Raw genomic sequence first — 27,414 nt, 5'->3', positions numbered from 1 at the left:
TGCAAAACATACATAAATTTTGTAGTAGTCTGCCTGAACATAGTCCACATAAACCTTCTATACCTTGACACAGTTACAGTAATGTACACTTGGTGATAATTACATATTTATGTTAAGTAATTATTATACACAAAAACCAAAAAGAGGCAACATAGAGAGTAAAAAGTTTTGAAGCCTAGATCGAAACAAACACACTGATTATTAAGTGGTCTGTGACTACTACTGTTCGGTTGTATTGGGTTGGTACATAAGTTCAATGCATATTTCGGTAAGATCGATAAACACAACAGACACACATAACTGACAAAAATTCAAATGGCTCTGAGCACTATGGGACTTAACATCTCTGGTCATCAGTCCCCTAGAGCTTAGAACTACTTAAACCTAACTAACCTAAGGACATAACACAACACCCAGCCATCACGAGGCAGAGAAAATCCCTGACCCCGCCGGGAATCGAACCCGGGCGCGGGAAGCGAGAACGCTACCGCACGACATCGAGATGCGGGCCGTAATTGACACTTTAGTCATCAATAACATATTCTCTTTCACTATTTACAACTGACAACGCTTGGGTAACTTTTCGATTCGGCGGCTGTAGAAATCACACAGTTTTTAGGCGAAGAACTCGTCGAGCCATATTCGGAGTGCCTTTTCATCCGGAAAGGTAGTTTCTTGAAGGTTGTTCGGTATCGACGGGGGAGGGAGGGGGTGAAAATCTGAGGGCGTAAGATCAAAGATCATGTGAATAAGGTGGGATCGAAATGACTTCCAAAACCAACTTGTGTGTAGGGTTTTTGTCTGTCTAACAGAATGCGGGCGGGCGTTATCGTGGAGTAGCATCGCTTGGCGCAGTCTTCCTGGTCGTTGTTCTTGGATTGCGTCTGCACGACATTTCAGTTGTTGACAATAAACGTCATTACTGATAGTTACACCTCGGGGAAGTAATTCGTAGAACACTACACCGTCACTCTTCCACCAGATGTATAACACTATCTTTTGTGGATGCGCGCAGGTGTTTGTAGAGCGAGTTGCTGCTTTGTTTCGGCTCAACGATTCCTTTCTTTCCCTTATGTTAGCATAAAGACACCATTTGTCTCCACCAGTAACGATACAGAATATGAGTGGTAGGCATTGTTCACTAGCCAATTGATGACGAGCAAGTAGATAGGCACATATGGCCACCCGCTGGTTTTTGTGATTTTGGGTTAGAACATTCGGTCCCCGTACATCCAATTTTTGAACGTTCCCCATTGCATGTAAGTGTTGCACGATGGTGAAATGATCACATTTGCCAGTTCTCGAGACATTGACGTGGATCATTGTAATTAATGCATTTAAACGATCTTTATCACACCCCAAAGGTCTTTCTGAAAGTTGAGACTCACAAAGTCAAAACGCCCCTCCTTAAGACGTGGAAACCATTTTCTTCCCATGCTCTGTCTAATGAAATTGTCCCCATAAGCGACGCAAATGTTTCGAGCTGCCTCCGCTGCTGTCATCTCTGTATTGTGCTCAAACAGAAGAGTATGTCGGAAATGTTCCGATTTTTCCACTTTGCACGCCATCTTCTAGCGTCCACAGCTCCACTCACTACCCCAAATGACAAAATAACAATATGTAAACTCAAGTAGCTACAGTGAACTGCAAATAAAAAATGACAATCAAATAATAAACCTATATGAACCAGAATACCAACATGCAAAATAAAAACGCTACGAAGTTATGGACCAATAACAATTAGCCGGATGGAGTGGCCGATCGGTTCTGGGCGCTACAGTCTGGAACCACGAGACCGCTACGGTCGCAGGTTCGAATCCTGCTTCGGGCATGGATGTGTGTGATGTCCTTAGGTTAGTTAGGTTTAAGTAGTACTAAGTTCTAGGGGACTGATGACCTCAGAAGTTAAGTCCCATAGTGCTGAGAGCCATTCGGACCAAAGAACAATTCACACAAAAATCCTCAGAGGAGGAAAAGTCTTCCAACGATAATTGTGGTATAAATATTTTGATATCAAGATATGTATCATAACTAAAAGGCAATATCTGTTAACCATAAATAGAAACTTGCGTTACTCTGTTCTTTTAATGAGTGATTGGGAACTTCCATCGCCATATTGAGAAATGCTCGTAATATCTTAACAGTTTATACTGTAATAACACCCAGGGGCTTTTGTTGCAGATTCAAATACGGTTTTCGTGATCTACAACATGAATTGCTTGATATTTATGACGAAGCAATTGACATACATGGCCATGTCGGTAAGCTTGTCTATTTATAAACAGAGGTTGAAAAATGCTTCGCGCATATGTTTTTACCATGTAAAAAAGTTTGTGATAATTTATTTGTACTATAAAGAAGGCTTCCAACTGATCAAATATAATGCAATGTATCGTCCCTGAGAAGCCCACCGCACCCGGAAGCATTATTTGTCCAGAAGCTGCGTTTTGAATCCGGCCGCAGATGCGCACTAACACCTCATATCTGCCCAATATTGCACTGTCACGCGTGAAATATTGTGGACGCGCGCAAACGTGGCCCGCGCCCCGAGCTGAATTAATGTGGCTTTCTCTTCATATCTAGCTGCAATTTGTATCGATTCTCCTCGCTCACGGCCTCGCCAGAAGAGCTCGAAAACCGTCTAACGCGAATACTTCATTTTGTGGAACAGCTGGTTATTCGGCACGAGTAACTGAAAAAAATTACATCGGCCACATGCATCGAACGTGTATTAGTTAGTCTTAGGGGAGTATACACACAAAGAACAATGCTCAAGCTCCCTTCTTCCTCTCAGACGAACACAGCAAAACTGAGTAAGCGGAAGGCTATATTTTATACAACGTCTGTATCACGCTAAGCGCCGTTAGAGAAAATCCGCTTTGCCTCAAAAAAATAAGATTATTATTATTTTTTCATCCTGTTGACAATAAAGTCACAGTAAACTGAGAGATATCTCGACTATAAGGATGATACAGTGGCAATAACTACAGTGATTCAGATTCAGTGAAAACTTGCATCAGTCCTCAAGGGTTTGAAGACAATGAATCTCGCGTTAAGGGAACCATCTCAAATCGGTATGTTCTAATCTCGAGAAATCCTTAGTGAATGAGGATGTGCACCCTATAGGAGGTGACATCGCCCTACTAACAGATAATAATCTCAATGAGATAGCATTCGATTGCCTTAGTCTCAAGTATGTAGTTAACAAGTTATGTAGTTACAATTTCATAGATAGTACTCACAATTAACATTTTCACGCGAAACATATTATTTGTACAACAGTTAAAACATATTATGAAACTTTATCTATGGCTACGTGTTCACCTGCCACAAATAAACAGTTGATAGCTTTTCAAGAATTATGTCACACAAGTTGTCAACAGAAAGCAACTTATAGTTTTGATTTAGCAATTCAGTGTGAGTCTTCCTACATAGGTCCGGTGAATTCTGTTTGAGTAAGAGTACGCCTGTCACTAAATCTCCGCCAAGCTGGACCACGTGGGAAATGTTTCCATACTGATAACGTCGACGCATGGGAGCTAAGAAGGCGGACATACAATTTACACTGTTTTATTCCACCTACAGTAGATTTCGCGTTATGAACTTACCCTACTTGTCTTACTTTTATTATTTGTAGTAGTAGTGGGAGTAGTAACGTTAGACCACTACTCATGAAAGCATGTGAGATTTAATGAGCAAGTAAATTGCTCAGTTTCAAGACAGCGGTCGTACAACAGTATATTCTAATTTTCACAAGAATATATCAGTTACAATCTCAGGTTGTTACTGTACAGTTACAAAAACCAGCCCGTTATTTGAGAATTCAGCCGCTAGAGTTGCTTGCCACAATTTCCTAATTGTCCTTGACTTGCTGTGGATTACATCTGAGAAGGCAAAAATCGTCTATGAAATTAACCATCTGAGGTCCTTGAATCCACTAATTCAGCCTGAAAAATAAAAATAATTTTTATAAGACTTTTCTGAAGTTCAATTTCTCGGTCTTCAAAAAAGTTGTGCGGTTTCATACAGAGAAATTTACAGCCACATGTATCTCACATCACCCATGCTGTAGGAAAGTTTTTGTCGCAAAAATAACTTCTAATTCACTCCAGCGAGAATTTAGGATTACGCTGTAGTATTATGGGAAGTATATAGTTTGATACTAACGACTTTAGTGTCCAAGAATACTATAAAGGATCTCATCCGTCGCTTACTCGCGGACGAACCATAATCGTGACCGACTTCTGTAGTTTTGGCATTGCAGGATGCGAAACATTGTACTCAGCTATCGGCTACAGAAAATCTCTAGAAGATTAGAGCTTGACGTCTGGTCAACGACAATGTCACTAGGGATGAAACACGAATGCCCTTTGGACAAGGATGGTGTAAGTGAAAAAAGTTGGGAAACCTAAATCATAATGGTCGGCGAGGGATTTAAAATCTTTTCTTAGGAATACGATGAAACTGGCTAGGTTTTAAAATTATCATGGCTGTAAAGCATTTCGTACATGTAATTACTGCAGCCGGACGGTTTCTACTTACGCCATCTGCACTGTCCACTGGCAGTTCTGTGGAATTTGAAAAAAAAACTTGTGTTTGAAAACAGAGTTACGCAATGATTTGTTTTGTTTACATAATTAAACACAGAGCCAGTGAACGATGATTTTTTGTCTCATATTGAACACTATCCAGCAACCGCCACAATTAACTTTACGCCTGTTGGGAAAGAATGAATGGTCGCAAAGTGTATCTGTGGTTTGTTCGTTCGTGTTGCTATAACTCAGTGACCATACCTGTGCGCCTTCATGTATTTTTCTACTCTCGAAAACAATGTATTAATAAGAGGAGCACCTAAATGTAATGGCTGTATCCTTGAATGTAACATAAACAGTTCTTGAGCTCTTTGTCACTTTCGTGTCAAATGGGGAGCATCGCACGAAATATGTTAATGAACAGCTTGCTTCACTTTAGAGTATAATGAAATGCCTGTCAGCTTCTGAAGCACTGAGAAGTGTCAGATATAAGTCACTGCTCATTAATCTTTTTACAGGAAGACAGAAAATATTAGTGTAAAAATCTTTGCTCAGTCGTTATTCGAAACATGTGTTTCTTCCAGGTTTTCAGCATTCTGTAATACTTCATTTATTTTCATTTAGTCGACTGCTTTTATAATAGGTATGGTTGAAAAACAGATCGTCAGCTCGCCTACACATTTTAAACCATACAAATCTTGCTTTGCCGTTAAATGATAGAACAGTTTCATGTTCATTTCACACATGACATTTCAGAGTCGCAAAATTATTCTGAAGTGGTATTCAGCCGCTTCCAAACTGTAGCCGAGAAAAGACTATTTTGTGTATAGTGTTATACTTGCCTTACACTCTACCCTGACATAATCACAAAAACATGAGTGACACAGAATTTTCCATGTTTCATTCTTAGTACACCAGTTTATATTGTTAGTATTTGGGAAGAAATCTCCTTCCTTGTACGGCACACCAGTGACTACTCATCCACGACTGGCAGCTTCCGGGGAAGTCGATCTCCCCCTCCCCCCCCCCCCCCCCCCGCCCCAAACCCACACCCCACACCCACCCACCCACCCCCACCGTAAGGAAAAGAGGGATGCTGCAGCTATAGATCTTAGGATTAAGGTGCCGCACACTGATTAGCATGGATAAAATGTCAATCTGAAGTAAAATATCATTGGTTGTTACGGTTTCCCATACGCTTCGATGCAAACATCCTGCTGGAGTTTTCATCAGGCATACAGTTTTAATCTAATGAAATGATTCATTCCAGCGCACTTTCCGCCGCAAAGTGACGAGTTTCATTTTCCTAAGTTTCTGATTGTTGCATAACGATGTTGCTGAATAATCATTATAGCACAAAATAATGTAGAGAATGCTTCAGAATTAAATAAGCTACTGTACAACAAATTTTTTTGGTTTATAAACTTCTTCCATCCCACATTTTACTCAAAGCCTACAACAGCTACACGTGAAGAGCACAGATTTACACTTGCCTATGTTGAGTACCCGTTGAGATCCTGTAAACTACATTATCGAGATTCGGTAGGTATTTGCGAATTTCATTTTCAAATAGCGTCCCCTCATTGAATTGTCTGAGAATTCAGATTATTTTTTCCAAGCAAATTAGTAACACATAACATGAACAGAACAAGTTCTGTCGCATTGGGAGAGCTAGAAAATTCACTATAGGCTTGCTTGCGCAACATAGATCTGTAGAGATCAACAGTTAGATAAAATACACATCAATCATCTCCAAATATACGAGTAACATTCTTTCCTGCGAATTTGCCAAAATCGTTACAGACTTCGTATTTTAAGCTTGAATACTGAGTTCTCCCTCGTAAAATTAAGGTGTAAGTCGAAAGAGAAAACAAAATTCGTGAATTCAGAGTAAATATGCTAAAATGGTAGCTTCATTTTTTAATTTAAATATATATTATTTTAATACATGTTATTCATATTTTAGGCTTTCCAATATATGTGCCCATAAGAAAAGTTACAGACAGGACGAACTTTGGCGCTACTGTTCTATTCTATCGTAATATTATCGCCAAGTGTCTGACGTGCGCCCATATATAATCGCGGCCCTTACTGTGTAATCTCAATTGTAATGACGCGCGCCAGCAGACTCTTGAGGTAGCGACTGCACTATATTTTAGCTCACCTAGTACATTTACGTATATATCTCATTCATGGATTATTATAAAATCCTTAGCTGAGAGAGAACAATTAATGTTTTTATTTCTCTTTATTCTAGTTTTAAATCTGAAGATAGCGTTATTCGGCCGAAACATGTCCCAGCAGTTACATAAACGTGGTTTACACTGTTTTGTTCATAAATCTCTGAAAATGTGTGGAACATTTTATCTGTCTGAATACGCAAGGTGGTGTTTGCCTATTTGGTTCTGAGGAAGACAATTTTGATGCGAAGTAGTGTGGCGCGCGAGCAGTTTATTGTAGCGGCAGTTGTGCCGTGTCGCATAAGTGGCAGGCGCGAGGCGCAGCTAATTGAGTACGGTGGCGCGACAGGCCCCCTGTCATATTTGACGTCAATAGTCCAGCAATGATATAGTTAGCTCCCCTCGGCAGCTACCACCCTTAAAGAGTGCCAATTACGTATCTCTCCCCCGCGGCTCGGGCGGCGGACCAAGGATCGTGTCTAATCTGGGACCTCGCACGACGCATCCAATATGACCGTGTCGGGGATGATTGCATCGTACGGAGACCGAGGTAAACCTATGGCACGTACCAGCTTAATATCTGGCAACTAGCCCCCCGAAATGAAGCCTGGGCTGCCCCGGGTCTCAATATGTGGCGGTATTTTGCGTCAAATCGTCCAGCGCGCAAACGACCGCCGGGTCTCGTGCTGACAAGGAAATATCGCGCTTACCACTAAAGTCCATTTCGGCTCATAAGTGAATTCAACATGATGGCCTGATACAGAGACAGTATGGAACACAGAGGTGCCCTGCAAGATGGCTTTTTGTTCATCTGCAGTCTACTGATCTCTCTAATTAAATAACAGCGCACGCTCGAGGACAGTTACCTTCGGTGGGTGCATTAACTGCAGTTCTTTAATAATAAAACAGCTGAGTACCTTACGTTGCACGGGTATGTATTTAATCCACTCCGCTGTTTTGTCCATCTCCTCCTCCCCAATCTCTCTGTCCAGCTCCTCCACTCCCTCGCTCTGTCCATCTCCTCCTACCCTTCTCTTCATCCTTCTGCTCCCATGACTCTCTCTGCCCATCTGCTCCTCCCCCTTCTGTCCATCTGCTCCTTCTTCCTCCGTCCCTCTCCTCCTCCCGGTCTCTTTGCCCATCTCCCTCTCCCTCTCTATCTCCTCCTTCATCCACTCTCTGACCATCTATTCCGTTCCCTCTCCTTGCCCATTTTCTCTTCCCCCTCTCCCTGTACATTCCCTCGTTCATCCTCTGGCCGTCTCCTCCCCTCTCCTCTCTCTGTACACCTCCTCCTCTTCCTTTTCTCTGTCCATTTCCTCATCCTCCCCCTTTCTGTCCATCTCCCTCTCCCCGTCCCTGTGTTCTATCTCCTCCTTCCCTCGCTCTGACTGTCAATCTCCTCGTCTCCCATTCTCTCTCCATGTTACCACCCCAACCCCAATTGGTTGTTGGTGGTTCTTACCCCACAGTATTTCTTTCCAGGTTTTAAATAATATGTGTACCAAATTTTGTTGAAATCATTTCAGGAATTTTGGCTAAGTTTTTATTTCACATATCCACACATCGAAAAAAGTTTTGCATCACCTCGGTTCTAAGAGTTCCTGAAACTGTACAGAAAATTGGAATAGAGATCAACATAAACATTGCTCATGAAAACCACACATTGTATGTTGTATCCTCATACAGCGAGACCTTCAGAAGTGGTGGCCCAAATTGCTCTATACACCAGTACCTCTAATACCAATCCTCTTGCACTGATGCATGCCTGTATTCGTTATGGCATACTATCCACAAGTTCATTAAGGCGCTGTTGGTCCAGATTGTCCCACTCCTCAACGGCGATTCGGCGTAGATCCCTCAGAGTGATTGGTGGGTCACGTCGTCCATAAACAGCGCTTTCAATTTGTCTCAGGCATCTTCGATAGGGTTCATGTCTCGAGAACATGTTGACCACTCTAACTGAGTGAAGTCGTTATCCTGAAACAAATAATTCTCAAGATGTGCACGACGGGGGCGCGAATTGTCGTCCATGAAGACTAATGCCTCAGTAATATGCTGCCGACATGGTTGCACTGTCGGTCGGAGTATGGCATTCACGTATCGTACAGCCATTACGGCGCCTTCCACGACCACCAACAGCGTACGTTGACCCCACATAATTTATTTATTTATTTAACCATCTGGCTAGGGCTCCCTGTCGGGCAGGCCGTTTGCCGGGTGCCGATCTTTAAATTTGACGCCACTTCGGCGACCTGCAATCGATGAGGATGCTAGGATGATGATGAGGACAGCACAACACCCGGTTCCTGGGCGGAGAAAATTCCCCGACCCAGCCGGTAATCGAACCCGGACCCAGAGGACTGACAATCCGTCGCGCTGACCATTCAGCTACCGGAGGCCCCTCATAATGCCACACCAAAACAGCAGGGAACCTCCGCCTTGCTGCACTCGCTGTACAGTGTGTCTAAGGCTTTCAGCCTGACCGGGTTACCTCCAAACACGTCTCCGACGATTGGTTGAAAGCATATGCGAAACTCATCGGTGAAGACAACGTGATGTCAATCCTGAGCTGTCCATTCGGCATGTTGTTGGGCCCATCCGTACCGCGCTGCATGGTGTCGTGGCTGCAAATATGGTACTCGCCATGGACGTCGGTAGTGAAGTTGCGCATTATGCAGCCAATTGCGCACAGTTTTAGTGGTAACGGGAAGTTCTGTCGCTGCACTAGAAGCATTATTCAACATGGTGGCGTTGCTGTCAGGGTTCCTCTGAGCCATAATCCGTAGGTAGCGGTCATCCCCTGCAGTAGTAGACCTCGGGTGACCTGAGCGAGGTATGTCATCGACAGTCCCTGTCTCTCTGTATCTCCTCCATGTCCGTACAACATCACTTTGGTTCACTCCGAGACGCCTAGATACTTCCCTTGTTGAGAGCCCTTCCTGGCACAAAGTAACAATGTGAACGCGTTCGAACCGCGGTATTGACCGTCTAGGCATGGTTGAACCACAGTCAACTCGTGTCGTGTACCTCCTTCCTGGTGTAATGACTGGAACTGATCGGCTGGCTGCTCATGTAAGGCTGTTTACATCTTTGGGCGGTTTTAGTGATATCTCTGAACAGTCAAAGGAACTGTGTCTGTGATACAATATCCACAGTCAACGTCTGTCATCAGGAATTCTGGGAACCGGGGTGATCCAAACTGTTTTTTTGTATATGTATTTTACATATTTCACGCGTTTTTATACACATATTTCGTCTGTATCTGCAGCGTACTTCGCCTTGCAGTTTCATTTTCACGCAGCTCGATGATTAATCTCCTATAGTATGTGTCGTACAATGATATAAATTTGCTGGTACATTCAGTGGTACATGTGAATACTGTCTGCAAAATGTGCCGCAAATGCGGCTAGTAGTATAGAAGTAATACATTAAAACGTCATGCTCCATGCGGAACTTTTACTGAATGAACAACGAAAACGTAGGAAGCGATAAACCTCTTTTTCCTTTCATCATTTTGTGTGAGTTGACAGCGAGAAAATATTTCTGAAATTTCTGTCATTATGTAAAGAGTTTACTGCAAATCACTAAGTGCTCTCATTATCAGATACTGGATGAATAAAGTGAGAGTATTCGCTCTTCGTGGCCTACACTGCTTTTTCACTCTCCGCACCACTCCTTTGATGGGTAGGTAGTTCTTTCCTCCACACCCATTTTTAGACTATGTATGGATTTTATTCGTTTTCGCAAGTCTGAAATCATTTCTAAACCATACACATTTCCATCCAGACACAACACTGAAATTACATAGTTAGAAGCAAATGTTAATTATGCATACTGTTTTTTTTTCTTTCAGGCCCTGTCCGGCCGCGTTCTGTTGCTGGAATAGCGATGGAAATGTTCGAGCAGCACCAAGGAACCCATATTCTGCAAGTATGTATGCTAGATGTTACGGAATTTGTCCTAGTCAACAAATGATAGTGTTTTTATTTGTTGCTATTTAGTACGGACCACGGAATTTTCAGTCTGCCTTTTAACTTAGCATTTGCCTCTCAGTGATGTGGAGATTCGCCATAAACGACTCGTCGTTCGGATTCCAGGTTAAACATTAGGTCCCTTTTCCCCGTTTGAATAACTGGGGTAGGTTAGAGGCACACAGCTCGCCCATGTCGCGTCCAATCCAGACACTTCTGCTAGACCACTGAGCTCCAATAAACTGTTATTACTATTTTGTAAATTGTGTGTGAGACTGATTGCGTGATATTAGAGAAAAAGATCGCTTTCGAGTGTACCACAACAACACTTGTTTCTGCATGCCTACTGAAGACTACCTCGACGACTATTAGAGACAGTCTCACCTGAAAAACATTTAATGGCCACTTGAAAAGTAAACAGCGAGAGTTTCGGATTGAAAATTCAATGAATCTTTGAGCAGTTATCTTAAATCACTCGTCGGATGCATATTTTGGGAATGTGTTTTTACGGATTATATGTAGATCGCTAGAATGTTTTAATCCCTAAAGTGTTTTTTCCAGTCTAAAACTTAAAACACGCTGTTAATTAAGATCAATGAAAACACTGTAGTTAAGGTAATTACGATGGAAAACTAGTTGTGTGAAATACGACTTCGCTAAGTGCTTGTGAAATAATAAAGCTACGTCATGCCGTTGACTCTTAAATTACTTTATAAAAAGGTTGTAATAAAAAGTACCAGATTTTTACAGCTTCATACCAGTTACTGCTCAATGCAGGAAATTAAATGTTACACACAGTTTTAGAAAATCCCCTCTAACGTTGGAGAGGTTCGGCCTCATAAATACGTTATGATAGTTCTAGGTTCCTTACAGCAACATGCAATACTTTTGCAGCTTTTAACTTATTATTATTAATCACTAGTACTAATTTTTCTTTTTAACACTCTTATTTATAATTTTATTCGTGTAACAAATACACTGCGCTACAGCAGATTACGTGGCTTAATTGCTTGCACCTACATTTTATTTTCAGTTTCGATTAAGTCACATAAAAATGTACCTAATACAGTCAAAATGACCGGGGACAAGTCGTGTTGCCGTCCCAGTAATACGGCACACAATTTTTCTGCATATCTGAAATGAATCTACGAAATAATTACCTACATTCTGCATGGATATTCATAGACATTAGACATTTTATAGGATTAAAGAGACACTGTGCTATCTGCGGCTCTAACCACAGTACCAAATATCAGTCCAAGATCGATATTTGATTTCAGGTCTTAGCGATAGCTCTCAGCCGCGCCGTAGAGCGAGAGATTTTCCTAAAATGTTTCCAAAGTCAGCAGAAGTTTCAAGGAATTTTAAATATTGTTGTGCGCTCTCTCTCTCTCTCTCTCTCTCTCTCTCTCTCTCTCTCTCTCTCTCTCTCTCTCTCTGTGTGTGTGTGTGTGTGTGTGTGTGTGTGTGTAATTCCTTCTGGAAAACGTTGTAAGTCGGTGAGCAGTTTTCACCAGGAATTTCAAGCTGGAAGACACATCGGACTCGTTCACTGTTTACGCAAAATTTTATGGTCTATAAGGACATTCTATCGCACCGTTTTCTGTCTATATTTCCATTAAGAACGAACGGTTACACGTATTTCGGTATATGCCAAGACATCTGGTGTCCGCATGCACGAATGCATACTCGAAATAGTGACTGTGTGCGCAGATGCGCGCCGTAAGTTGCATTAGGGATTTCTGCTGCGAGGAAGTGGAGGCCAGCTTCTTCCTCCTTTCTCACTTTTTCTCTGCTTCCGCCCAACCAATTTGTGAAAACGCTCCTCTTTTTTTCCCCCGCCGTCCTCCCTGCGTGTAAGCTGACATGCCCCCTCCGGTGTATAAAGAATGGTCCCGACTTCGTGACGGGAATACGCCGCCTCGCTGCCCGTGGCTGCCCCTGTATCCCAGTCGCCTCCGACGCGCTCTAGCGACATCACTGCGTCTGCCCCACCACCGCCAAGACTGCCATCATCATCATCATCATCATCATCAGCCAGTGTGGTGGGCAGCGTGGTAGCAGGCACAGAGGCGGGCGGCGATTGATTTGGCAGCCGTGCCTCGAGCGCAGACCGGCCCGGCCGGGGGGCCATTTGGAAGGACTGCATAGAGGCTCAACCGGCCATAGGGATCAACGTCTCTGGAACAGCTAGCGCATGACTAAAGAGCCTCTTGTGGATTTATAGCACCTCCCCCTCGCTACAGAGTAATGAACACATCCGCATCGGAAGCACTTAAACACCGTATAAAACGCTCTTGCACTGGTAGCCATTAAACTTGTTACGTCAAGAAGGATAGCAAATGACGAAATTTTAGTTACTGTGCGTTTCCTGTGTATTAGAAAGAATACATGATTATTTTGTAGGCGCCGGCCGCTGTGGACGAGCGGCCCTAGGCGCTTCAATCAGGAACCGCGCTGCTGCTACGGTCGCAGGTTCGAATCCTGCTTTGGGCATGGATATGTGTGATGTCCTTAGGTTAGTTAGGTTTGAGTAGTTCTAAGTGTAGGGGACTGATGACCATAGTGCTTACACCCATTTGAACAATTTGAAATTTGTAGGTGATTTGGGGATATACAGAGTGAGAAATTTCATAAACAGAGCTGCCATATCTGGCTCTAACCAGGATGGACATCGAACCGAATTGAGCTTTGATATCAGACAAGGGTATGTGATTCTACACTGTTTCAATTCTATGCTGAAGTTTGTCAATCGTAATGGCTGGTGATTGGTGGCGTGCTAATCTCTCGTCAGACAATGAGCAGATGTATTCAGTCGCTGATAGATATGGAGAATGTGCTGGCCATGGCAGAGTCGTACAGGCTCTGTATTGAGGCACGCCAGGATAGCACAATAAACAAAATGTCTTGTTTTATATTGTAAGATAATGTCAAGGAAACCTGGAAGATACGGCAGAGACACAGGCCTTAACCAGTCCAAATTAATGGGTGTGGAACTGAAGTTCATAGTGTTGTGTACCCAAATGCATCCCATACCATCACGCCAAGTGCTGCGACCATATGATGACGATGGTGATGATGATTGATGATGATGATGATGATGATGATGATGAATGCAGTCCCACAACTTTCACTGTCCTCGGTGGCTCACTCGTGGATCCTCCACGGCTGAGCGAACAGTGTATCTCTTCTCTCGGGCGCTCATCTCGTGAGGGAGTTGAAATCCTGTATGGCGTTCAGTTTCGTTCTATTTTATTTATTTATTATTGCTTGCACTTTTGACTCCCGCCACCTGGACACCCATGTGGGTCGTATTTTCACTTAGCAACAGAAATTTGTGTACAATTATCGTTAATATTCACTTCAAGGTGTGTAATTTAAGCATTTTTAATCATCAGTGAAATTTATCATAAAGGAAATAGAGGATTTAAAAAATAATAAATGAAAAGGAAAACCATATTCATCCTACCATTACTTACTTTTACACCAGTGAGTCCCCGATTGCCGGGGACAGTATGCCAAATCTCTAGAACCGGAGTTCCAGGGATCCCATGCCATACCCAAACATCTGCGAACCCACTGCATCTAAGCCCTGAGACGTGAGCTAGCTTCGTCATCCGTAGTTCCAACGAAGTCAACCAATGGAAGGTAACAGATTCACCAGAACAATCTGCCGCAGCTTGCTCTTTCTGTGAGAACCACCTAAGTCGCCTGTAAGGTCCCATTCATTCTGCTATTTCTGCCGTAGCTGCCACGTTGTTAGTCACATGTTCACGGCTTCTAGTCGTCCTCTGTGTAGAAATTAGTGCACCGTCGGTGAATCCTCGGTGGTATCCATTCACTTACAAAATTTGCTTCAGTAGAGTATGACACTCCTGAACCCGACGTTTTCACACTCGCATGCCAGTTGTAGGATCCTGACTAAGGCCAGCAGCAGTATTACAGAACAGAAAACCACAGCCTCGACAGGCCGCATTCCTGTCGCTTTCGAATACCGAGACGCGCTAGTGGACGTTCTTCTTTTCGCACGGCGCACAACGCATTCTTAAAAATAAGCAACATTTTAAAGGGATTTCTGAATTAAAAAACTCGTTTTTATCATCTTTTCTTACAGATATATAATGTCGATTGTGTTACTCCGACCTACTTTGTCCCTTTACCCTTAAACACTAAATACTGTACGTATATTCGAGCCTGGTGCCAAAAGTCTAGTCTGTTGCATGCCGCCTTCAAGGTGTTGACATTTTAACGGTCAGCAGTGTATCTGCATTCAGCTTCAGATGGGAAGTCGCTTAATTTTACAGTGGAACACATATTACGTGGGACGTGGTCCGAATCGGATGCCTTTTTTAACATGTGAATAGAAATCCCTGAAGATTCAGCCATTGAACTGCGTGTACGAAGAAGCGATAAGACTTAACGGCAGTTTCTACATGAATATGTATCGTTAAAGTAAAGAGAAAAAGCGATGTCTTGAACCACGATAATTGACGGTAAAAACAGTTCAGACCTCTTCATTCATTCTGTTCCACAAAAGAAATGGCGAAGAACCTTTTTGTGTAGGCCACATCTATACATGGAGGTGACAAAAGTCATGGGATACCTCCTAATATCGAGACGGACCTCCTTTTTCCCGTCATTGTGAAGCAGTTCGTTGTGGGATGGACTCAACAAGTCGTTGGAAGTCTCCTTCGGTAACAGTAAGGCATGCTGCCTCTATAGCCGTCCACAACTGCGACAGTGTTGCCGGTGTAGGATTTTTTGCAAGAACTTACTTCTCGATTATGTCCCATAAATTTTCGACGGAATTCATGTCGAGCAATCTATGTGGCCAAAACATTTGCTCGAATTTTCCGGAATGTTCTTCAAACCAGTCGCGTTTTGATGACATGGCGCACTGTCATCCATAAAAATTCCAAATAGCCTAACAGAACCATTTCCAGTCAATGATCGTTTCAGTTGGAACCGAGAACGCTGTCCATTCCATGTAAACACAGCCTCCACCATTATGGGGCCAGATTGCAGAATGCGTTATTGACAACTTGGGTCCATGGTTTAATGAGGTCTGCGCCACACTCGAACCCTATCGTCAGCTCTTACTAATTCAAATCAGGACTCATCTGGCCAGGCCACCGTTTTCCATTCTGGGGTCCAACCGATATGGTCACCAGCCCATGAGAGCCGCTGCAGGCGGTGTCGAGCTATTAGTAAAGGCACTTGTGTTGGTCGTCTGCTGCTAGCCTATTAACGCCAGATTTCGCCTCACTGTATTAACGGATACGTTCGTCGTACGTCCCACATTGATTTATGCGGTTATTTCATGCAGTGTTACTCGTTTGTTAGCACTGACATTTCTGTGCAAACGCCGCTGCTCTCGGTAGATAAGTGAAGGCCGTCGGCCACTGCGGTGCCCGTGACGAGAGGTAATACCTGAAATTTAGCGTTCTCGGCACGTTCTTGACACTGTAGATTTCGAGGAATTGAATTTCCTAACGATATCCGAAATGTAATGTCCAACGCATGTGGCTCCAACTACCATTCCGGGTTCAAAGTGTGTTCCCGCCGTGCGGTCATAATGACGTCGGAAATCTCTTCACAAGAATCATCTAATTATAAATGACAGCTCCGCCAATGCAGTGCTCTTTTATATCTTGTGTACGCGATACTGCCGCCATCTGTGTGTGTGCATATCGCTATCCCACGACTTTTGTCACCTCAGAGTATACTCCACAGCCTGCTTTTCAGTGCTTGTAGGTAGTCGTTTTGTAAAATTATTAACTATTCCCTGACATACTACATTCGAACATGAAGGAGGATTAGTGTTTAACGAAATGCCGACTATGAGGTCATTACAAATGGAGCACAAACTCATATTGGGAAAGAAAAGAAAGAGAAATTGGCGTTGCCTTTCCAGCGGAACCATCCCATCACTTGCCCCAAGGAATTCAGTGAAACCGTGGAAAACCTCAATTTGGCTTGATAAAAATATGATCCGGCATCCTCCAGAAGGCGAGTCCAGTGTCTTAACTACTGCCACACGTAGCTCGGTTACTTCATTCAGGTGCAGAGAAAAAAGAAATGATTAATGCCTCCGCATGTACAATAAACTCTCTCCTCTTACTCATTCTGTGCGAGATGTAGTTTATGGACAGTAGAACTGTTTCGCAGTCTACCTAGAATGTCATTTCGTGAGATAACTGCCACTTTTCTTGGAAAAATCCGTATTTAAGTTCAGTTAAGCATCTCCGTTTCACTTTCAATTCAGCTATTCCGACTTGCTACAATTGTAGCAACATGACTGTGAGTTACTACGACGTTCACTATCTGATCAAAGGTATCCAGGTACCTATTAGTGGACGTTCGCCCTTATGACGACTTGAGCCCTGCTGCGGATAGTTTCAGTGAGATGTCTGATGTCTATGGAGGAATGGCAGCTCATTCTAACTCAAGAGCCGAAACCTGAGAAGATGGTGATGTTGGACCCTGGGCTCTGGAGCGAAGTTGACGTTCGAATTTAAGCCAAATGTGTTCAGTTGGGCCCAGGTCGCGACTTTGGGCATGTAAGTCCATTTATAACAGTAGTAAATTAAGCACCATAGATCATTTGTTTAAACATTACGTATGTTAAAATATCACAAGTATGCTAGTTCCACCATCTTAGAATTCTTTAAATTTTCTGCTAGCGCAAGTAGCCCAGTTCTGCCATCATGAATGGTGACGTCAGAGGCGTGTGGGGGAACCCAATGAAAATTGTCCCTTAGGTAAGTTACCAGGAACTGCCTATCCGCGAACTGGTGAGACTCCTCTACCAACCTACACGTGTCAGAGATTCAGTTTCGCAGACTTCTATTGATGTCAGTGTGCTGCATTACCCCTAGAAGAAAATATCTCACCAGAAATGTTTGGTTCACTCAACCACTGGCAACAAAAATCTCTTCATATCATATATTTCGGCAAACCACATGGTTGAAACGTTTCATTGTATTCCGTCTTGTTCAAGTAAACAGTAAACAGTAATATCGAAAACCGACGACACATGGAGGTCCTCCACTTATGTCACTTGTCTAGCTGATGTGTTTGATTGATAAAAAAGGTCTTCGTTCTTGTTCCTCCTCCTGTACTGTTCTATTCGACACACAACATGACATAAAAGGATATCAGTATTAGTCCACTGACTAAATTGCTCTGTTTATGCTCAAATAATAGTATGCAAATTTGCAGAGAAACATTTACATTACTTTGATGTCTTTATATATAGATTAAGAAGGAAGAAAAACAAGAAAGTGAAAGATAAAGTGGAGGAGTAGCGTTGTGAGTCTACTCCCCGTATTCTTCGCATACGCTTCTCAGACCTAGCTACAACAACGTACGGGATTTTCACGTACTACAGGAAATGGTTGCTAGAACGCAGTCCACAGTCGTTATACTTTCTCCGGGGGGGGCCTTCACTGTTCAGGTGCAGTAATTTTTTAGAAAATGACTCACTTTAAGCCACAGCACGACAGACTCTGGTCCAAGCATTCCCCCGCCCCCTCCTAAAGGTCAAGAAGTTTCGAGAAAGCCACCTCATGTAATTATCTTTTTCGTCAGGAACTGCACATTTTTAAACGTGCCACACATAGCATGGCAACAGCAGCTCCTTTTAAGATGCACCCAGTTTATGTCAACGAATACGGTGGGATCGTCCATCCCTAGTATTCAGACGACCTTCCTCTGAAGCAGTTCCGATAGCCATAGGCCGTAAGATTTAGAGCTTTGAAATATGGTTTATCAAGAATACAGGTCACTTCAGTATCTGCAAATTTTTGTAACCATTACGTACTCACTTTTATTCTAGATTGTAGTACATTTATACAGGGTGATTTTTTTCCACCGTGTACAAACTCTACCGATTGATCGATGTGTGGATACGGAACATAAAAGGTCTAATGAACTTAAGTCTGGACACGCATGGTTTCCACGCTAGACCCCATACTTCGTTACATAGACTGCGGACTAATACGCGCTGTACCATGTAGCCACAGTTACAGTATGCATGGTTTCTTCCTAGAGGGTGATACTGTTCCATGATACTGTTCCTCATACGTCACACCCTAGCGTCCTCTTCCGCCATAGTAATTGTAATGTTGGGTCCGATTCACTTCCCTTGCTGACCCACCTTGTAGTGGATGTGATACAGCGTTGCACACAGTGGTTCCGTATTCGAATCGAGAGCTGGCCGACCTAGTGTTTACTTACGAAAAGGCAAACGGCAGCGGGCAGCAGGCAGCTAGGTTGTGTCAGGACAAGAACCACACCATTCAAGGTTTGCAACAGCGTTTCGCCGTCTGTCTAAGACAGGATCGTTTGAAGAAGCAGGAAATCATGAAAGACGTATACGACTTGCAGGAAAATGTGATTAACACTGTGTAAGGCGACCGCCGTCTCAGTACTAGGCAGTTGGCGCACCAGTACGGGATAAGCGAGACGGCCGTGTGGAACATTCTTCATGACAATTGTTACTATCCTTATCATTTAAAGCGTGTTCAGGGCTAATAGCGACTGACTTTCCACATCGGGAGCAGTTTTGTCACTAGTTTCCTTACCAGGCAACCACATTCTCGGAATTTTTGTCATCCATCCTATTCACAGACGAGGCCACGACGCAGAGTGGTATCATCAACTTTCATAACAGTCATATGTGCAATAGTATGCGGAACCTACATGGTATGGTGACAGTGAATCAGCAGCATCGGTACAGCCGGAATATGTGGGCTGGTATATTGGCGAACGTATTTTGGGACGAGTCTTACTTCAACATCGCCTAACAAGGCGGAACTATCCACGTTTCGTGGGGGTGACTTTGCCTCCCCTGCTGGAACAAGTGCCACTGATGATTCTAACGGTTATGTGGCTGCTATATGATAGTGCTCCAGCCTATTTCGTCGTTAACTTTCGGACGCATCTCAGTCGTGTCTTCCCTGGTCGATGGATCGAGCGAGGGGTCCAGTTGCATGGGCTGCTCGTTCACTGGATCTCAACCCGTGCGATTTCTGGTTATGGGGCATCTCAAAAGTATCATGTATGCACAGTCGATTCCAGATGTGGAGACAATGGAGCAGCGTATTGATGCTGCACGGATACAGCCTGGCCGATGTGAACATATGAAACAAAACATGCTATGGCGCGCACACGCATACGTTGAGGCACGCAGGAACCATTTTCAACACATACTGTAACTGTGGCTACATGGTACAAAACGTATTATATCAGAGTCTCTGTAACGAAGTATGATTGATTGAATAAATGGTCTCTAATGTGTAAGCCATGGATTTCCGGACATAAGTTCATTACACCTTTTTTTGTTCAGTGCCCTCTCATCGATCAATCCGTAGACTTTGTATACGGTAAAAAAAAAAAAAATCACGCTATTTAGAAAGTAAACAGTAAACGAGCTGAACTTGGCACGAAATATTAATATTGGCATTAAAAATGCTAATTCTCCTTGAATTCTCGCGTGTAAATACACGCTGCATGTATAAAGTATAAAACTTTCTAATTTCGCAAGCATTCAGAACGAAAAATCGTAGACGAACGTCTTGTGGCTATCACATCTGTCGCGTCCTGTAAAAGTTCTCTCGTCGGTGATAACTTTTGATCAAAAGCGCTCTCTGCCTAAAATTCGTTTTTACTGTTATCTTGGTATGGTTCCCATCTGTTTTTCTTTACTTGCAACCGTAATTTAATTAGTCTGTTTTCAGAGAGATGAAAAACGATTATTTGTGCTTTGTTTATAAACTACTTTCGGTTCCGCTCTTCCTAGCCTGTACGTGTGAATTCTATCGATAGTATACTCAGTGCACTGCACATTTCTACAGTTGTCAGTCTTGAGTTATCAATACTGTGTGTCGATTTCTTCTTATCAGGTGGTGGTAATTTCGTAGGTATAAATTATGGGAAAATGTGAGATAATTTTGTGTTTTTTGCAGTCGCTGGACGGATTCGCCTTCGCCCTGGCTGCAGACGCGCGGTTTCTGTACATTTCGGAGACTGTCTCCATCTACCTGGGGCTCTCACAGGTCGGTATAACTTCAACCATAGTTGCTGAGTTCATGTGCAACATATCTCGTAATTATTTATGAACCATTCTTTTCTTATAGGTTAACTAAAACTTAAATTGCTGACAGTTGTTATATTAGAGTTTCCTTTCAATCGTATTCACTGCATATTTATTACATTAAATGAATTTTCTAGGATAAATACAAAATATAAAAATGGAAACCTTCCCTGATGTTCTGCAGTTATTACATATTTAATCAGATATCGGATTTGAGCTTCTTAGGTCATCGTCAGATGACAAATCTTATTCTTTCATACTTTAATGCGGCATCAGAGATGACGTGTCGTAACGCAAATAATCGTATTCCTTATTAAAGTTCAAAAATGGTTCAAATGGCTCTAAGCACTATGGAACTTAACATCTGAGGTCATCAGTCCCCTATAATTAGAACTACTTGAGCATAACTAACCTAAGGGCATCACGTACATCCATGCCCGAGGCAGGATTCGAACCTGTGACCGTAGCAGCAGCTCGGTCACAACGGCCGGCCCTAATTAAAGTCATATGCTTGTTTGAGTAAAACATACCGTCTGTCAGGAAATAGCATACCATTGAATTCATTGGATTGTGTCAGCGGACCAGTCGGCACAGATAAGTGACTGAGAGAGAATTACATCTGGTGTGTTCATTCAGGACTTTCTGTAATCTGACAATGACTCCGTGTGCGTCCCATATATAATCTGAACTGTTCTTTAAATGGGTGCATTGATACAATATATAAAACTTGTAGCTACACGAAAAGCACCAGAAGTCGATCGTTTTGACTCGAAGTGTGTCACCTCCTTTAGATTTGAATGCAACATATATAATATTTCGGTGGAAGTATATGTCTCCAATTTCGTGTCCTGAAAGAGTAGATGTCCGAGATAATACTGCAGGGGAAAACCATGGTCCTCAAAGGTCTTTGGGCTAAAATATTGGGATTTGCTGTATGGTTTACTCGTGGTACAATTCATAGTGCTGCAGGTTTGGTAGCTGAGAAGCTGATGAGATTAGTCAAGGGAAAACCTGTCGTACATGTCTGAGCTCGGTATACTTGACAGCATTAAGTGTGAGAGGTTGCAAACGCCTTTCATTGGAAGAGTGTGTCTGAATCGTTCACTGGGAGTCCAAAGACGACTCTTGTATATACCTGACACCTTATCGCACAGTAAATGTACAAACACAAACTCACGAAGCAGCTCTATTACAGTTAGCGGGATTGAAACTGACCCTCTTCCGTTTAGTTATAGAGTCAAAACGCTGTCAAAGAATGGAAACTACCAGTTTGCCGCAAGACATGGCATACTGTAGCATTTTGTTGAGTTTCCTTCGTCCACAGCCATTGACACAAAATCCACAAAACTTCGCTCCGGCCTGAGCTCATTATGATACAAGCAGACTCCTAGTTGTAATTCCGCACAGTGTTGTCGAACAGTACAGTATTCTCGTAATTCTAGAAGCTGAAGAGAAAATAGCTCGGATCGACTAGACGTCGTTATCAATTTGTATTCTAGTGTCTGCATTCCAGCAGCCAATTGCAACCGGATGTCTCAAAGGATTTAACATCAATCGTAGACGCGGGGACCGTTACACGGACGTTGCACTTCGGCGAGTGACAGCGTCTACTTCGAAAACAGGTTTTGTGTCTAGCAGTAGACAACTCGAAGGGTGTTTCCACGAAACTATGTGTTAAATTATGTTTCAGATCTTCTTATTTTGACGCCTAATGGTACATATTTACGATATAAGCACAATATTAGCTAATTAACTTCTCATAGTCGAATTTCACAGTCATTTAGAATTTTTTGGAGGATATCATGTTCGGCGCTGACTGTATAAATTGTTTATTTGACTACTGCAGTTTGGATCTTTGACCATTATCAAGTGGCACTGCAAAAGCTGAAAAATATATGAAGAAGGAAGCCCAGAGTGTATGTACAGAGTCGGAGAAACACGTCATCAGAGAGTAGTATACTACAAAAATGGCGCAAATAACTCATCTTTTACATTTTGCTTGAACATATGTCAGATTTCAAAATCCTCTGCCGCGCTGTGTAGCCGTGCGGTCTCAGGCGCCTTGTCACGGTTCGCGCGGCTCCCCCTGTCGGAGGGTATTTGTGCGTTGTCTTTAGTGTAAGTTAGTTTAAGTTAGATTAAGTAGTGTGTAAGCTTAGGGACCAATGACCTCAGCAGTTTGGTCCCATAGGACTTACCACAAATTTCCAGTTTTCCAAAATCCTCCGTCATGTGTACATGTCATCTTTAGATCGAAGCCTTTTCACTGTAGGGATACTGTAAGAGCGCGAAACCGTGAACAGAACGTCGCTCTCGTTTGATTCTGGTTCGACTACTAAATGAGCCCACTAGATTGTGCATCTACGTTGCATCCAGGTTAAGCCACTCGCTGAGTATTTGATCGCGCATTTCCACCAGACTGCGAGGATGCTGAAATCGGCGTTTTACCCGCTGTTCCAACATGTCCCACAGATTTTCTATGGAGTTCAAGTCAGGTTATTTAGCTGAGCGTTCGAGATGTAATAGGATGGAGGAGTATTCAGAAAACCAGTCACTCATTCATCCAGCCCGACGCACTTTGCTGTAGTCGTCTTTATATGCCTGTGCGAGTAATGGCCTCTTGCGACGTACCGACTCCAAATGTTCATTGCATGCAGTTCCTGTCGCAACGTTCTCTTGTTAACAGATTGGGATGGACCTTCATTTACAGCCTGAAGCAACTCCTGCAGGGTCTGGAAGCGATTTTGATTCACAATCCGCGAAGCGCCTCTTTGGTCCCTCTCAGCGACGCTCTCTTTCGACCACAAGTCTCATTCGTGCTTCTGTTTGCCGATGATGCTGTGGTCTTCAGGAAAGTAGTATCACGCGAAAGTCGTGAACAAACCAATGAGGATTTGCAGAAAACAAATGAGTGGCAGTTATCTCTCAATGTTAGTAAGCGTAACCCAATGCGTATAACAAGGCGAAAATCCCCTTTAATGTAAGAGTACAAAATAAATGCCCAGTCCATGGGAGCGGTAACATCCGTCAAGTGTCTGATCTCAAATGGAATGATCAGATTACACAAGTAACGGGCAAGGCGAACTCTAGATTGCAGATTATTGGTAGAATCCTGAAGCGATGCAGTCCTTCAACAAAGGAAATTGCTTACAATACGTTAGTTCGTCCAGTCTTAGAATATTGTTCGTCTTTATGGGACCCTTACCAGTTGGATCTGACTCAAGAGATTAAGGAGTTCCAAAGAAGAGACGCAAGATTCGTGAATGGTACATTTAGCCATCGCGAGAGCATTACAAATCTCATAGAGAGTTGGAACTGGAACGCACTTGCAGGTAGACGACGCGTTAAACGGAAGGGACTGCTCACTAAATTCTGGCCGGCAGCCGTGGTCGAGCGGTTCTAGGCGCTTCAGTCCAGAACTGCGCGTGCTGCTACGGTCGCAGGTTCGAATCCTGCCTTGGACATGGATGTGTGTGGTGTCCTTAGGTTACTTAAGTTTAAGTAGTTCTAAGTCTAGGGGAGTGATGAAATGGTTCAAATAGCTCTGAGCACTATGCGACTCAAATGCTGAGGTCATAAGTCCCCTAGAACTTAGAACTACTTAAACCTAACTAACCTAAGGACATCACACACATCCATGTCCGAAGCACGATTTGAACCTGCGACCGCAGCGGTCGCGCGGTTCCAGACTCAAGCGCCTAGAACCGCTCGGCCACACGACCGGCAGGGGACTGATGACCTGAGATGTTAAGTCCCATAGTGCTTAGAGCCATTTGAGCCATTTTTTAACTAAATTCCGAAATCCGATCTTCGGCGAGGATGTAGAGCATATATTATTACCACCAACTTTCAAATCGCTTAATGATCACCATTCAAAAATAAGGGAAATTAGAGCTCGTACAGAGGCGTTAAGACAGTCGTTTTTCCCTCGCACGATCCGCGAGTGGAAGAGAAGGAAGGGGGGGGGGGATATGACTTTGGCGCGAATTGTGCCCTCAGCCACACACTGCTTGGTGGCTAGCGGAGTATGTACGTCGACGTGATGTAGGTGGCGACGGGTGTTACACCAGTGCTTGTAGACACTTTGAACATCCCGCCGCGAAACATCAACAAATCCAGCAACTTCACACATTGAATGGCCAAGGGCACGACCGTACACGATTGCATCTTTTTGCCCTCTCCCTCGTCCTTACGGTTACCCATGTTTACGCACAAAGTCCGCTTGAAACACAAACTGCCTTATGCTCACTTAAGCAGTGCGCACGCCGTTGCGAAATTGACTGGATCGCTGCGCCATCTGTAACGGCCTAACGATTCACTTGTGCGTGAAGAACGGGGTGACTAATTTTTGTCCGGTGAGCTTGTACCTAAATAATCTTGTGGCTTCTCTCCCTCGTCAAGCTGAGACCATTACTAAAACTAGTGACAGTGATATGCGGTATTAGCCTAATATCTCGAGCGGGTGACTAAATTTTTGTCCGGTACGCTTTTTTGTCCAACGTGTGTACGTGTGCCAACATACTCAGCTTGTGTTATCTGCCAAGATGTTAATGTATAAAGCGAACAGGGGCGATCTTATTACATTCCCCTGAGACACCCCACGCGTCACACGCATCTATCGGACTTCCCGCGACAAGTAAAAGTTACCGAGAGAAATCGAAGTCTCGCGTGGTAGGCGCAGCGTCGGCAGCGGCGGCGGCGGTCGCAGACAGCGACGGCCAGCGGGGGTGGCGGCGAATCAGTGACATTGTCGGTGTGCCGGGCTGCCGCCTCCGCCTCCGCCGCCACCGCCGCCGCCGCCACCGCCGCCGCCGCCTCCGCGCGCCGCTATGCTGGGCACGTCTGCCGGCGTGCTTGCCATGCCTGATGCCGCAATCAATAGAGCCGCCGCCAACATGGCCGACACCTGCCATCGCCGGCAGCGGCGGCGGCTCCCGGCGGCGGCCAGGCCGCGCTGCACGCTGCAGGTGCACGGCGCGCCACACGTGACGCTTCCTGCCCACGCGCTGCTGCGTCTCTGGCCGCGTTAACACGTCTGCAGCCCCCCGCCGCCGCCAGCGCTCTCTCACGCTTCCGCCTGCTCCGCCCGACAATCCGCGGGGGATGCTGGCCGCCACAATTCGCATTCAGCGGCCGCAGCCGCGTTATATAGCCCCGTCCCTATCAGGACGCCGAGGCGGAGGAGATGAAAGAGTGCAAACTTCCTGTCTGTCGTGTCGCGCGCCTGTCGAGCTGTCTCGTATTGCAGACCACGACGTCTCTATATTTGTATTCACACACCCGAAGCCAGTGTTCGGTACACGGTGAACGGTCTTTCGTACTTCTCGCCATGTGTTGTCAACTGTAAGTTAAGGATGGAGCACAATAGCAAACACCAGTGACACCCCCCCCCCCCCCGGCCCCGATTCTGTAATGACTCGAACTCCAAGGTAAAACAGCTACAGACTACTTACTTAGTCTTAGGGCTCGTACAGAGGCACATAGGCAGTCATTTTTCCCTCGTTCTGTTTGTGAGTGGAACAGGGAGAGATGATGCTAGTTGTGGTAAGAGGTATCCTCCGCCACGCGCTGTATGGTGGATTGCGGAGTATGTATGTAGATGTAGATGTAGAATCTAGGGAACAGGTGATCGTCACTGGGTGCCAAGTCAGGACTATAGGATGGGTGAGTATGTTCCTCTGAAACTGTTGCAGGCGAGCAAGGGTTTGCCGAGCGATGTGTGGGCGAGCGTTGTCATGGAGAATGTGTACGCCCTTGTTCAACATTCCTCTTCTCCGGTTCTGAATTGCCCGTTTGAGTTTTTTCGGAGTCTCACACTACCTATCAGCCTTAATTGTGGTCCCAGCAATTCAGCTCCGACGACGAAGTGAAAGAAGAGGTTCATAACTTTCTGAACAGCATGGCGGCGAGCTGGTATAACATGGACATACAAAAACTGCCACAGCGTATACAAAAATGCACGAACAGAAATGGTGATTATGTTGAAAAATAGCTAAATGTTCAAGCTGTAAACTTATGTAAACCATTGCAGAAATAAACAGGTCTATGCACTTATAAAAAAATACGAGACCTTACTTTTGGGATTAACCTCGTACACTGAAATCACCTTGATTTTGATCGTCGCCTGGACGTTACGAAAGGTGAGACATGATTCTTAATAGGATGTGTCATCATGGCGGACTGCAACGCATGCTATGCAACATGCCGTGTGCAAGGTGGGTAAGGAATTCTGGTGGTAGAGCGCTCCATTTCTCCACTACTTCGGTTGTCAATTGCTGAATGATCGTTGCCGCATGTGAGCGTGCCGCAGTACGTCTTCCCAAAGCATCGCACTCGTGCTGGATGGGAACGGGCAGGCCAGCCAATTCACCGAATATCCTCTCGTTCCGAGAGCTCCTTCACCTGCACGGTTCTCGTTCCGAGAGCTCCTTCACCTGCACGGTTCGATGTTGTAGCGCATTGTCATCCATAAAAATGAAGACAGGGCCGAAAGCATTCCTGAAAAGAAGTACATGGGGAACGAGTACAGCGTCGCAATAATGTTGACAGCTGAGTCTACCGTGTTGAAAGATTTGGAGGTCAGCACGCCCTTGCAACATTACGCCACCCCACCACCAAAACGATCCTGATCG

General features: G+C 44.1%; 1 protein-coding gene across 1 annotated transcript in view; it reads left to right on the top strand.

Moving 5' to 3' along the window:
- The window catches only part of LOC126298915 (protein trachealess), a 1,138,333-nt gene that overhangs the window by 994,167 nt on the left and 116,752 nt on the right, over positions 1-27,414 (top strand). Inside the window, exons 5-6 of the mRNA XM_049990456.1 lie at positions 10,569-10,645; positions 20,655-20,744. Of these exons, the coding sequence (XP_049846413.1) occupies positions 10,569-10,645; positions 20,655-20,744 (167 nt within the window). The remainder of the gene's footprint in view (positions 1-10,568; positions 10,646-20,654; positions 20,745-27,414) is intronic.

This window comes from Schistocerca gregaria, chromosome X, assembly GCF_023897955.1.
Source record: "Schistocerca gregaria isolate iqSchGreg1 chromosome X, iqSchGreg1.2, whole genome shotgun sequence".
In the NCBI taxonomy this organism is placed as follows: Eukaryota; Metazoa; Arthropoda; class Insecta; order Orthoptera; family Acrididae; genus Schistocerca; species Schistocerca gregaria.
The sequence above is the reverse complement of the archived record's forward strand: the minus strand, read 5'-3'. Positions and strand labels throughout refer to the sequence as shown.